Source organism: Aquila chrysaetos, chromosome 5 (genome assembly GCF_900496995.4).
Source record: "Aquila chrysaetos chrysaetos chromosome 5, bAquChr1.4, whole genome shotgun sequence".
Classification (NCBI taxonomy): Eukaryota; Metazoa; Chordata; class Aves; order Accipitriformes; family Accipitridae; genus Aquila; species Aquila chrysaetos.
Genome location: NC_044008.1, coordinates 14,515,017 through 14,526,992, shown reverse-complemented (window position 1 = coordinate 14,526,992; position 11,976 = coordinate 14,515,017). Strand labels below are relative to the sequence as shown.

The 11,976-nt window shown below is 39.9% G+C and overlaps 1 protein-coding gene across 6 annotated transcripts in view; it reads left to right on the top strand.

The window, feature by feature from the left end:
• Window positions 1-343: 343 nt before the first annotated feature.
• Window positions 344-11,976, top strand: part of ORC5 (origin recognition complex subunit 5) — a 75,271-nt gene continuing 63,638 nt past the window's right edge. The window contains exons 1-5 of one of the 6 annotated variants that reach the window (XM_041123824.1): window positions 2,764-2,944; window positions 3,318-3,501; window positions 3,741-3,841; window positions 5,102-5,194; window positions 8,627-8,824. In XM_041123824.1, the coding sequence (XP_040979758.1) occupies window positions 5,168-5,194; window positions 8,627-8,824 (225 nt within the window). In that variant the 5' untranslated portion in view covers window positions 2,764-2,944; window positions 3,318-3,501; window positions 3,741-3,841; window positions 5,102-5,167. Of the gene's footprint in view, window positions 412-1,092; window positions 1,917-2,564; window positions 2,720-2,763; window positions 2,945-3,317; window positions 3,502-3,703; window positions 3,842-5,101; window positions 5,195-8,626; window positions 8,825-11,976 lie in introns of those variants that run through there. The other 5 variants (XM_030015584.2, XM_030015586.2, XM_030015585.2 and 2 more) reach the window with 5 other exon arrangements.

Here is an 11,976-nt window from a genome sequence, read left to right as displayed (position 1 = left end):
GACCAGCAGCACCGCTCTCCGCCCCGGTGACACAGCGTTCCCTACGTTAACCTCAACATCCTCCTCTCCCTACGGGAACTGCTGCCAAGCGGCTTCAAACACAGGGCTACAAAGACACCTACGTCCAGGGACGTGCGTAATACGCGGCTCTCCCTGCGGGATGAGGCACTGCCTCAGCCCGCCGCGGAACGGACGGCGACCTCCCCTCACAACCGCACCACCTCGCCCGCCCTTTCCCGCGCCGCCAGACTCAGGCCAGGGACAGCCAGCTTCACGTCGCTACGGCGCATGCGTGCGGGCTCCGCACCTGCGCTGTGTCCGGGGAAGGCGGGGGCTGGCTGGTGGTGTGCGCATGTGCAGAAGGCGGCCGCGGGAGCTGGCGCCCGGGCGGCGTGGGTGCGGGAAGCTGGGGTGAGTCGCCAGGTGGAGCGAAGCGGAGCGGGGCGGCGGGGCTCCTTCGGCTCCGTCCGGCCCGGCCCGGCCCGGGTAGGGGGGTGGCCGGCCGGCCGGCCGGTTTCTGGCGCTTGGGCGCGGGGAGAGGAGGGGAGTGAGGTGAAGGGGCTGCTCCTCTGCGTGCCGGTTGGGAACGGTGGGGTGGGGGCGCCGGGGTCCGGGCCTGCCGGCGTCAGAGCTGCCCCCTGGGCCGAGCCCCGCCCTCAGCCTCACGGGCGCGCGGCGGAAGGAGCCCTGAGCCCGGGCTTCGTGGAGCGGGGCCGCGCCGTGGGGGCCGGGGGCCGGGGGCCGTCACTCCCTCCCCCTCCGCCAGGGCACGCCTGTGCCGGCGGCGGCCTGGCGGGGCGAGGGTGCTTGTGGGGCCTGAGGGAAAGCAGAACCGTGCGAGTCTCTTGAGTTCTGTCAACTTCCGTGCTGAAGTGTAGAAAGACATGCCAAGTGCAGGTATTTTAGGACCAATGAACTGAGGGAAGTGCTCCTAAATCATCCAATCCAGCCGTGGAATCTAACTTCTTGGGCTTTTGGTATCCTTACCTGGACTCAGCTAGAAAGTAGGTGCTTTTTGTCCTTCCTGATCTGGCTGGAGTGACACGTACAAACTCCGTGCAACCTTCCCCGGTCAGGAACATTCTAAATTCAGTCTTTGGCTGATGCTGGTCCTTGTGTCAGCATTGTCATTTAATCTAAATGAACTGTTTTGTGAACATGTTGCTCTAAACATCCTTTCTCTTGTGAACTTTAGGATGGGATCCTGTTGAAGGTGAAGACACCTACATATAGTCAGTAGAGATGTAGGTTTTTATCCAGTGACTTAAATGTGTGTGGTGTAAGCTGACATGTGCTAGGGTGTTTGAGAAGCAGATAGGGCTGGCAGATACAATGTGATCAACAGGCGATTCATGGTTTTCTGGAGTGCAGCTGGGCATCAGGGTGGAGAAGCTGAAGTACCTTACGGCTTCAGATATGTTTAGGACACTGAGTCAAGCCCTGTTCCCATGTAGTCAATGGAGCAAGAGAGCTGTCTTTTTTCCTTAAAGCCACACAAAGTTTTCAGCCTTTTTTAAAACTCTTTCCCGCCTTGTTTGTCCTCTGTTTTGGAGGCTACTGTCTAATTTTTTTTCTTTTCATCCTTCATAGTTACTCCTAGCTCATTTTTCAAGAGCAACCTTAATCAAGCTATTCAATTTTTTGTATCTCCATCTCCATGCCATTTTGAATAGATATGTGAATAGATACAGTGGACAGGTGGGCAGACTCTTATAATGGGCCAAGGCTATTTGTATGGTTGTCTATATGGGAAATAATTTGCCTGATACATACAATTTGGTTTTTTGATAGCTGCATTACTTTGATTTCTGATACTTATTATGTGATTGACTTGTTTATTTTTCAGGTTGCTTCAGACTTAGAATTTCTTGGTATCTAACTGTAGTCCTGGTTAGGTGTGATATGATTACTTACAAGTATGTGTAATTTGAAGTGCTGAATTTCATTATACTGGCATTACTTCTGTTGTCAGGGTTATCCGTTTTTCCTCATTAATTCCACTTGTTTTTCTGTTGATGATTCTATAGTCCCAATTTTACTTCAGAAAACACTGAAGGCGAAGTGTAAAAATAATAGGAAAAAAATCTTTCCTCAAATGTATTTATGGAAATACTTAATAGAGATTGGTACCAAAACGATCTCTATTAAGTATTTCCATAAATACACTTGTATTTATGAAACTCCTTGTAGCCCAACAGCTCCCCTGTCAGTGCAACCCAATACTGCTTTTTTTTCTTCAGAACAGTTTGTTTTCCATTTCTCATGCTATTTCTGATTTCCTTCTGCTAAACTAATCTTTTCTCATGTGGCATTGTACTTATGCCCAGCGTAACATATTTGGCTGTAAATACTTATATTTAAATGTGTTTGGAGTACTTTGTTTATTATCTTTGTCTTGATAACTTACAGACATATCTATTTGCTGATGAGATATCTTTTTTTGCACTACCTAAATTTCCAAACTTTCTTTTTGGGTGTCAAGTTATGTTACATTTCACAAAGTCAGAATCCAGCTCTTGAGGTTACTTAAGTTCTCTCTCTGCATGTTGTCCTTATCACTACAGACAAATGTACCATGTTTCCAGCAGTTTTAGAAGCTGCAGACAAAGTGGTGTCTTTGACTGAGGTGTTTTTCCATATGCTGTCACTAAAATCCAGCCTTTCCAGTGTTTGGACAATCAAGACCCTCAGTCTTCTTTGACTGGTCCTTGTCTAAAAGGTAGACTGTAACTAATATTACAGCTTTATCTAACTGGTTTGGGCTCCTACTATTTTTAAGGAGTGTTTACCATCAGCTGGGTTTTCTTCATGTGCCTCTGCTCCTTTTAAGGTGGGGTAAGTGTTCCTGTTGACATCTGAAGAGCTATTATTTTGTCATCCTCATCTTTCCCTATGCCCTACCTCTTCTCTGTTACTTGTAAATCCAGGTTTATTGGTTGTCCAGGTAGGTGATCATTTGTGACTAATCTACTTTCCTCATTGTATTCCCTTGCTACTTTTAAATGTATATAAAACCAGAACTAAGTATATATTTCTCCAGTTAACTGAACTATGACAATTCTTTGTTATGTTGATTTGCTTATACCCTGTATGCCTTGCCCTTTTTATTTGATTTTTTTGGATTCTGTCTGGTGTGAAAATGTCTGTACAATGCCTTACATAGTAAAGTTTGATTTTGATGAAGTCTCTTAGGTCTGTCATAATTATACCATTATGCTGAGCTAGAATGTCTGTTTAGATTTTTTTGTCAACTCCTGTTCATTTTCCTCCTTTATGTATGTGACAACAAATGATAATTAAAACATTTTATTTTACAGATCACTTTATTTCTTGTCTTTACGCCTCAAATGGGATGTGCATGTTTAGGTGACTAACTACAGGAACATCAAAATGCCTAACCTTGAACATCCAGCTTACCCAGCAGCTACACTGCTTCATTTGGAAAGTTTGGTGCCTTGTCGAGAATCCCAAGTGTCCATGTTGCTGTCAATATTTGGAGAGGTAGTGCTTTTTGTATTTTACGTTTGAATAGAACAAAGACGTTCTGCTGTCTCAGAGGGGAGAGTAGAAATTTAAGGGCATTTTTGTGATGTCATTATGAACATACTTTGGTTGTGTCTTTGTTGTTTGGTGGTGGTTTTTTTTGTTGTTGTTGTTGGGGTTTTTTTGTTACCTGTCTTTAACATTAGCGTTTGGCTGATAGATTCTAGCAAGTTTGAAGGTTGAAAGCTGTTTTGCAGCTGGAAGGACCCAAACAAGCTTACAGCTATTTGTGCCTTGCTGTCTCTGAAGCCTGGTTTCTCCATGACTCTCTTCCATCTTTGCCAGTTAGTATCAGGAAGTAAGTCTGTCGTCTTCCCTGGTCTAAAGTTCTGGGGTATTTTTTTTTCAGTGGCAGTGTAGAAATTCTGTTTGGTTTTAACCTGTTAATCTGATACCTGCATGCCTGAATTCCAAGTATGTGAAATTGGTCTGATTCTTAGTTCTGTTGCTGGCCATGAGATTTGGAAATCACTGGCTTGTTAATTGATTCTGTTACTGCTTGGCAAAGCTGTGGTAAAAAGTAATGGAGGTTTTTACCTGCAAACTTAAAAGCAGTTGATATATCCATTTACATTCAATTAACAAAATGGAAATTAGTATCTGTTTCTGGTTCTGCCTTTAATTATAGATAATAATAATTACATCAAATTACAGCATTTAAGTTTTATGTATTTATTACAAGCATAGTGGCAACAAGTCATCTTAAAAAAAATAGATACTTAAAATCTTGTTAAATATGCAGGTTGGAGTATCTGCATATCTTGCACAAGAGTGCCTTCATCTTGGATTAATTGAATATAATTGTTTTTCATAAAAAGTGTTTGTCAAATTTATTTTTGTATGCATTTTTTAAGTCAGTGTACAAGATTCTTAGAAATGAGAAAAACAAAAATAAATACCTGTTCAGAATGAAATAAAAAGAACAAGTTAATTATTCTCACTACATCTTAAAAAAAGTAATCCATGAAATATACAGTGTCAGTACCATTAAATAAGTAGAGGTATTCTATCAAATACTGCTTTGTGAGAGAAGAGCGAGCTCCTTTACCATCTCCTCCACCAAACCATGTAATTCTTTTCTATTTGGTGCTAATGGAAGGAAAAACAGTTTGTAGTGTTTGTAGAAGTTAGGACAATGTAAAGCTTGCAATTTGTGGTGCCAAGATTTTGTTTCAGTTAGTTAACTAATTTGAATTAAGAACCCACAGTTTTTCTCTCTTGGTGTGTGGTTTTTCGTTTGTTTTGGCTTGGTTTTTTTTGTTTGTTTGTTTGTTTTGTTTTTCCCATGAAAAATGTATCCTCATGTTATAGCAGTTTCACTGGTAGCTTTATGTGATACTTGATTCTTGGGACTTATCCTCCCAGCATTTCAGTGAAGATGAAACATAAAACTTGATGACATTGATTCCATAATAATTGGTGTATTTTATATTTAATGCCTCAATTGAAAAGATAACTTTTCTTTTGGAGGGGAACTTAATTGGTAAATCATTTATCTGTTGAATGAAAAAGAAGAATTGAAACAGCAACAACTTTTTTTTCCCTTCCCTCCACCCAGCGTCAGCAGTTTACTTTTCCATCCATCTTTATCTATGGACATACATCTAGTGGAAAGACCTATGTGATGCAAACTCTTCTAAACACCTTAGAGGTAAGAATGTTCACAACGGATATTGAATTTAGAATTTATCTGTAACAGATGGTCCTCAAACTAGCTTTTACTTTGTCAAAATGGTGTGTTTCCTCAGCCATTTCTGCCTTTTAGACTCTTTTTCTGCAGTTACAGTGTGATGAACGCATCACTCTTCTCACTTGTGCACTTAGGATAAAATGAAGTCATACATAGTGAGATATAATAGAAAACATAATAACTTTTCTAAGAAAGTTTAAAAGAAAAAAGGGAGCCAAATTTTGTTCAGCTCTCTAAAAGGGACTTAACCTGAAATAGCTCCAGTGACAAGTAAGTGCTCTTATGATGACTCCAGTTCATTTACACTATACCTTTTCTGAATCTTCTTGTTATTCTCCTTTAAATTAATTTTACTTTTATATGAAGAATAAGAAGAGTTTGCAGTCATAGAATTTTGTTTTATTTGTTTTGTATTAACAAACTCATTTTAATTATATTCAGTTGGATGTGTGTGATCTATTTAAATGTCAGCCTAAGAGCTTAAACTTAGCAAAATTGTTAAAAGCATTCAAAGCAAACATAAAAGCTACATGTTTGCTGGGGAAAAAAAAAAAAAAAAGTGAGTCTGAAATGGTGAAAATCACTGGCTGAATACCAGGCAACTGCCATTCTTTCTGATACCAATAGTTGTTTTTGCAGTCTCGAGATGAATTCATTGCAGCAAATTTGGTTAGTTCCAATCAGCCCTCTTGTAGAAGCAGGAAAATCTGTCTTTTGCTTTGAAAAAGAAACAATGCAGGAGTTCTAAAATGTTGGAGCAATGTTGCATAGGAACAACTGATTTAATTCCTGAACACTAAATGATTATTCTTTTGCTTAATGAATCAGCTCTAAATGGGAAAAAGTGTATTGATAGCCCTTTTTAGTATTATATTTTCAGAACCTGTTTCAAAACACATATTTTGTGCACTTTAATTTATTCTACATCCTCCAAACACAGCTTGATATGCATCATAAGTTAAAAACCCCAAGAAACAGGATGCCATTCACAGTTTCTAATGTAATAAAATTAATTCTTCAGGTGTGTTTGTGTTTACTAAGCTTGGCATTGCCAGGTCTTTTGCTCGTGGGATGGATCTTATTCTCCCATGCCAGTACTGTTGCTGTTTCCTCCTGTATGAGTGTCACTTTCACAAATGTTAGGACTGTATGTTATTTTTCAGCTTTGCCATCTAACATAAACTTCCTTTGGATTCCTGCTCTTAGAAAACAGCGTAGGAGTAAGTAAGAAGTAGGTCAAGGAGGGCTGATAAGACAGATGTTGTTGGAATAAGTGAAGTGGAAACTACTGAGAATTCATTGTACAGTTTTGAATTTGGAGCCTTACATTCCTAGGAAGGTGGGACTACGAACTTGTCTTCCCCTCAATTGTTAAGGAAAAAAACCCACTTTAATGCTGTCCACTGGGAGATGACTTATATCCTTGAATACTGGAGTTGCTGTATGTTACTAAACTGAAGTAGGAACTTTGTCAGGAATGGACTTATTTCAATTGCAATGACTGCAGGAAGAGAAACCTACTCTTTAAGCATCATGTGAGAATCTGAACTACATAGAAGTAGTGGGTCATTGTGGCTGAATGCATGTTTCTTACAAAAAAAGTTATCTTGAGGAATGATGTAGAGAGGTATCGCCTTAAGTTCTTTTCAGTCCCTCTCTGGTCAGTGCTGGCGGAAGGCTTTTAAGTACTAGGTCCTTGCCACTTTTGTGACCCTTCTTTTTCTGTTAGCAAATGTGTATATTCATGCTAGTTTTATTCCTTGTTCTAATTTTTCCCCAAACAGGTTTTAAAGTCCTCCTAAGTTGAAGGGTGTCATCACAGCAATTTCCATCTAAACTTCTTGGTGCCTGTTTTTTTTGTCAGTCATGTACTTCACACCAGTGACAGGTGCCTGCTTCATGCCTAAACCATAAATTTCCACTTGTGTGTTCTCATAGCCCTGATACTTTAGGCTTGTCCAGAGTGCACTTATGGAATGGTTTTTATGCAGAACACAGTGATCTGTTCATTAAAAATTCTGCAGAGGGAGGAAGGTGGAAGACAGTGGTCATGATCCTCTTTCATGCAGTAGCCTTTTGTGCAGTGCTCCTAACAGTGTGCCACCCACTTGTGACATATACAAAGATGTGGCCAGACCCTGGAAAGGAATAAGATTTAAGCAGCAACTCTTTCTACAGAACTTCCTGTTGCCAAGTATAAGTGTCTCCTACATAATGTGGTGTTGTGAATCACATCTGAGGCACCCAGCTTTCCTTCTGCTATGGAGGTGCAGCACTTTGAATAGGTGCTTTTGGAGACGTAGCCCCTTTCTTTTAGTAGTGTTCAAAATCATAAGAAAGCTTTTTATTACACAGTTTGAGTGGTTTGCTAGCATATACCCATGCTTTCCCACATCTGCTGAATCATATGCCATATATTGTATTTTAAGTAGAAAGACTGGAATGAAGTACTCTGTATTTTTTTTTTTGTTATATACGCACGCACACACACACATATTCCTGTATCCGAAGTTTAATTTTGCAAGTAATGCATATGTATCCCAATGACTAATGTTTTCCAGAGGTTTTAATGTTCAGTGTAAAAAAGAGCATATGCCTTACCAGAGAGTATGGAGCTATGCAAATAATCTATTTCTTAAAAACAGACTTGCTAGAAAATTACCTTTTTTGCCTTATGTAGGTTTGAATACTGGTACTATTTTGTAGTCTATAGTCTTCTATTTATAGACAAATGACCATAATTTTTCAATATTACTAAATTGGTACTTAAAAGTACATTTTATAGATTGTCATAAAATGTATCTCATACTCTGCTTTTTTCACATGGTCTTTGCTCTGAAAGGATCCAGTTTTCTAAAAATGTTCTGCACAAGCAGGCTGGTTACACGTGCCTGATATAGAAGCTTACACTTTATCATTTGTATGCAGTGAATGCCAAAAACATTCAGAGTATTTTGGGGAGTGTGCTTCTAGATTACTTTCTTTGTAATGTAAGTTTGAGAAGTTCATGTTATCCAGACGCTGTAATTTGTAATGGACTACTTTATGATAGTGTAATGTGTTACAATTGTCTAGCTTTTCTTTGATTTAAATGCTATTTAGTTTTCATTTTGTGTATTGCTCACACATTTTAAACATAGAAGGTGCACTGTATGTTTCATATGAGGCTTCATCAGATCTCTCTTCACTTTGTGGTATATAATATTTTGACTAGGTACATAAGTAATCATGCTTTTTTGGCAAGGTTTTTTGGTTTATGCTCTATATTCTGTTGGCAGGGTGTGGTTTCGTTCACTGTCTCATCTGGAAGGGAAAACTGATTTTGGAGTATTTAAACTGAAAAAGCCAAATAGAGTTGTTTTTGTTTTTTTTTTTTTTTTTTATCCTCTTCAGCTTCCTCATGTGTTCGTGAACTGTGTGGAATACTTTACTTCACGACTTCTTTTAGAAGAAATTCTCATCCAATTGCAAAGCTGTTGTTCTGAGACAGAACAGACTTCTCATGTGCCCTGTGATACTTTCAATGACTTTGTACGTCTGTTTAAACAAGCTGTCTTGAGTCGAGAGCTTCAAGATCAAACACTATACATTGTAAGTAATTTAGTTTTAGTGTTCCAGTTTCATTTTGGTTGAGAGGGTGTGGGTGATTGTTAGCAATAATTTGTATGTAAAACATGTGCATTATAGATCGGTTTTCACAAAATTTCCCTATCGACCTAATTAAGAATCTGTTGATACTGTTTAGGTTATTTCTGTTGGTTTACTGGCTTTAGATGAGGTTCTGTATTTTTCATGGTTTTAGACCTTTTTAGACACAAAAACTGTATAGCATAGCTAATAATGAACATAAATTATACTGCATAGTTAAATTAGGTATGTAATAATATTACAAAAATCTTTAAATATAGAGAGCCTGTATTTGTTTTAAAATTAGTAAGTCATGCTTATCTGTTTCCTTGTGAAGATAGCTTCACAAATGAGAAAGCAAAGGTGGGAAGCAGGGCAGAAGTGATTTATGGAACACGTAAATGACAAGAATTGGTTGGCTAGAATAGTTTCAAGTTAGAAGTTGTATTAAGGAGCTAAAATGCATTATTTCCTCTGTAAAAGTGCTGTTGTGATCTTGCATCTTTAACTACACTTGTGGCCCTTGGAGACCAGAACTGTAGTTTTAAAATTCAGATTGGAAAAAAAGACTGCAATGAAAAATTTGATGATATGCTCAAGTGGAATAAACAGGCAGACCGCAGGAAAAATAATCAGAATTTAGATCACAGGAATGATTGAATCAATATAGTACTAGAATGCTAGGTTTTGCTGTGGGTTTTTTTTGTTTGGTTGGTTTTTTTTTTTTCTGTGATAATCTTAACTACATAAAGGAGTCAAAATTTGAAGACATCTGTAACAGCATTTACCATGCTAAGATGAACATAGAAACAAATTTCAGGCATACAAGAGGTCTGAAGAAAGGATATAGACTCCTCAAAACTACTTTTTTTTTTTTCTAGCTCTCTTGGTTGAACAAAATCTATTATCTTAAAAATACGAACGCCATAGTATTAGTGATGTGTAACTCCATATATGCATTGTGGACCTGTGTATTGGTTTTGTGTGGCAAGGTTTTGGTAGCGGGGGGGGTTACAGGGGTGGCTTCTGTAAGAAGCTGCTGGAAGCTTTCCCTGTGTTCGAGAGAGAGCCAATACCAGCCGGCTCTAAGACAGACCCGCCGCCGGCCAAGGCCGAGCCAATCAGCGATAGTGGTAACGCCTCTGGGATAACATTTTTAAGAAGGAAAAAGTTGGGACAGGCAGTATACGGCAGCCGGAGAGAGGAGTGAGAACATGCAAGAGAAACAACCCTGCGGACACCAAGGTCAGTGAAGAAGGAGGGGGAGGAGATGCTCCAGGCGCCGGAGCAGAGATTCCCCTGCAGCCCGTGGTGAAGACCATGGTGAGGCAGGCTGTCCCCCTGCAGTCCATGGAGGTCCACGGTGGAGCAGATATCCACCTGCAGCCCGGGGAGGACCCCACGCCGGAGCAGGTGGGTTCCTGAAGGAGGCTGTGACCCCGTGGGAACCCCGCGCTGGAGCAGGCTCCTGGCAGGACCTGCGGATCTGTGGAGAGAGGAGCCCACGGAGTAGGTTTTCTGGCAGGACTTGTGACCCCGTGGGGGACCCACGCTGGAGCAGTGTGCTCCTGAAGGACTGCACACTATGGAAAGGACCCATGCTGGAGCAGTTCGTGAAGAACTGCAGCCCGTGGGAAGGGCCCACGTTGGAGAAGTTCGTGGAGGACTGTCTCCCGTGGGTGGGACCCCACGCTGGAGCAGGGAAGAGTGTGATGAGTCCTCCCCCTGAGGAGGATGAAGCGGCAGAAAACAACGTGTGATGAACTGACCGTAAACCCCATTCCCCGTCCCCCTGTGCCGCTGGGGGGGTTGGTAGAGAAGCCGGGAGTGAAGTTGTGCCCGGGAAGAAGGGAGGGGTGGAGGGAAGGCGTTCTGAGATTTGGTTTTATTTCTCATTACTCTGCTCTGGTTGATTTGTAATAAAGTGAGTTAATTTTCCCCAAGTTGAGTCTGTTTTGCCCGTGACGGTAAGTGGTGAGTGATCTCTCTCCTGTCCTTATCTCGACCCACAAGCTCTTTGTTATATTTTCTCTCCCCTGTCCAGCTGAGGAGGGGGAGTGATAGAATGGCTTTGGTGGGCACCTGGCATTTAGCCAGGGTCAACCCATCACAACCTGCAAAGGACATGGGCTGAAATTTCAGCCCAGCAGTAGGAATTAAGGGTTTTTAAAAGAGGTCAAATTGATTATTTAAGAAAACATGAAAGTGGTTCAAGATTGAAAGCTTAATGACCCTGGGTAATCACTCTGCGTGTTTCTCACAGCAATCAACACGCATACTGCATTGGTTTTTTTGCAGTCAAACAAGAAATTAATAATTACACTGAACATTCTTTGTTCTGTTTCACATGTTATAGTTAAATAAATTTTATTTCTGTTTAAAAATACTTAACCACTGAGTTAAATAACTTCATATTATGTTTAGTGGAAACAGTACTAACTCATGGTTTCCTACAGCTCATGAGGTTAATAAATTTGATATACTTAAAAATTGAATGAAGAAAAAATGTATCAGTACTTACAATAGATAAGAAGTTATACGTAGATAATGCATTTTAATCTACCATCACAAAAGTGGTATTGGCATCCTTCAACAATTCCATAAGAACAAAATTTAGCACTAAAATAACCTTTAGGGAATTTCAGAAAATACTTTTTATAGTAAAATTTTACTTTCAGATTAATATTTGAATTAAAAAACTGTTCTACATCAGTAAAGAATGCTTCATGTGTTGTATGAAAATTAGTATCACTCAGAAAATTAGAAAAGTTCTTGAACAATGGTTATAGAAAGCAAACCATTAAATACTTAAAAAGGTTCAATTATATCACGTAAATAGTTGCTGAATCAGAAGAATTAAGTATTAAATCAGTATTTCAGTTCTGTTTTGCATGGGAACAGACAGGAATGGGGGAAATCAGTTCATGTATATTAACCTGTGTCATGTGAATTTATTGTAGAGTGGTTTAAATTGAGACTGATGGAAGACCAGCATGCTGGTAACATAAACTGTCAATGCTAATTTATTCTATTTCATTTCGGTAGTAAATAATGTAATATTTCAGCCCAATTAAGTCAGAGCAAATTAAGATAAATGTTTACTTTCAAGCAAAGAA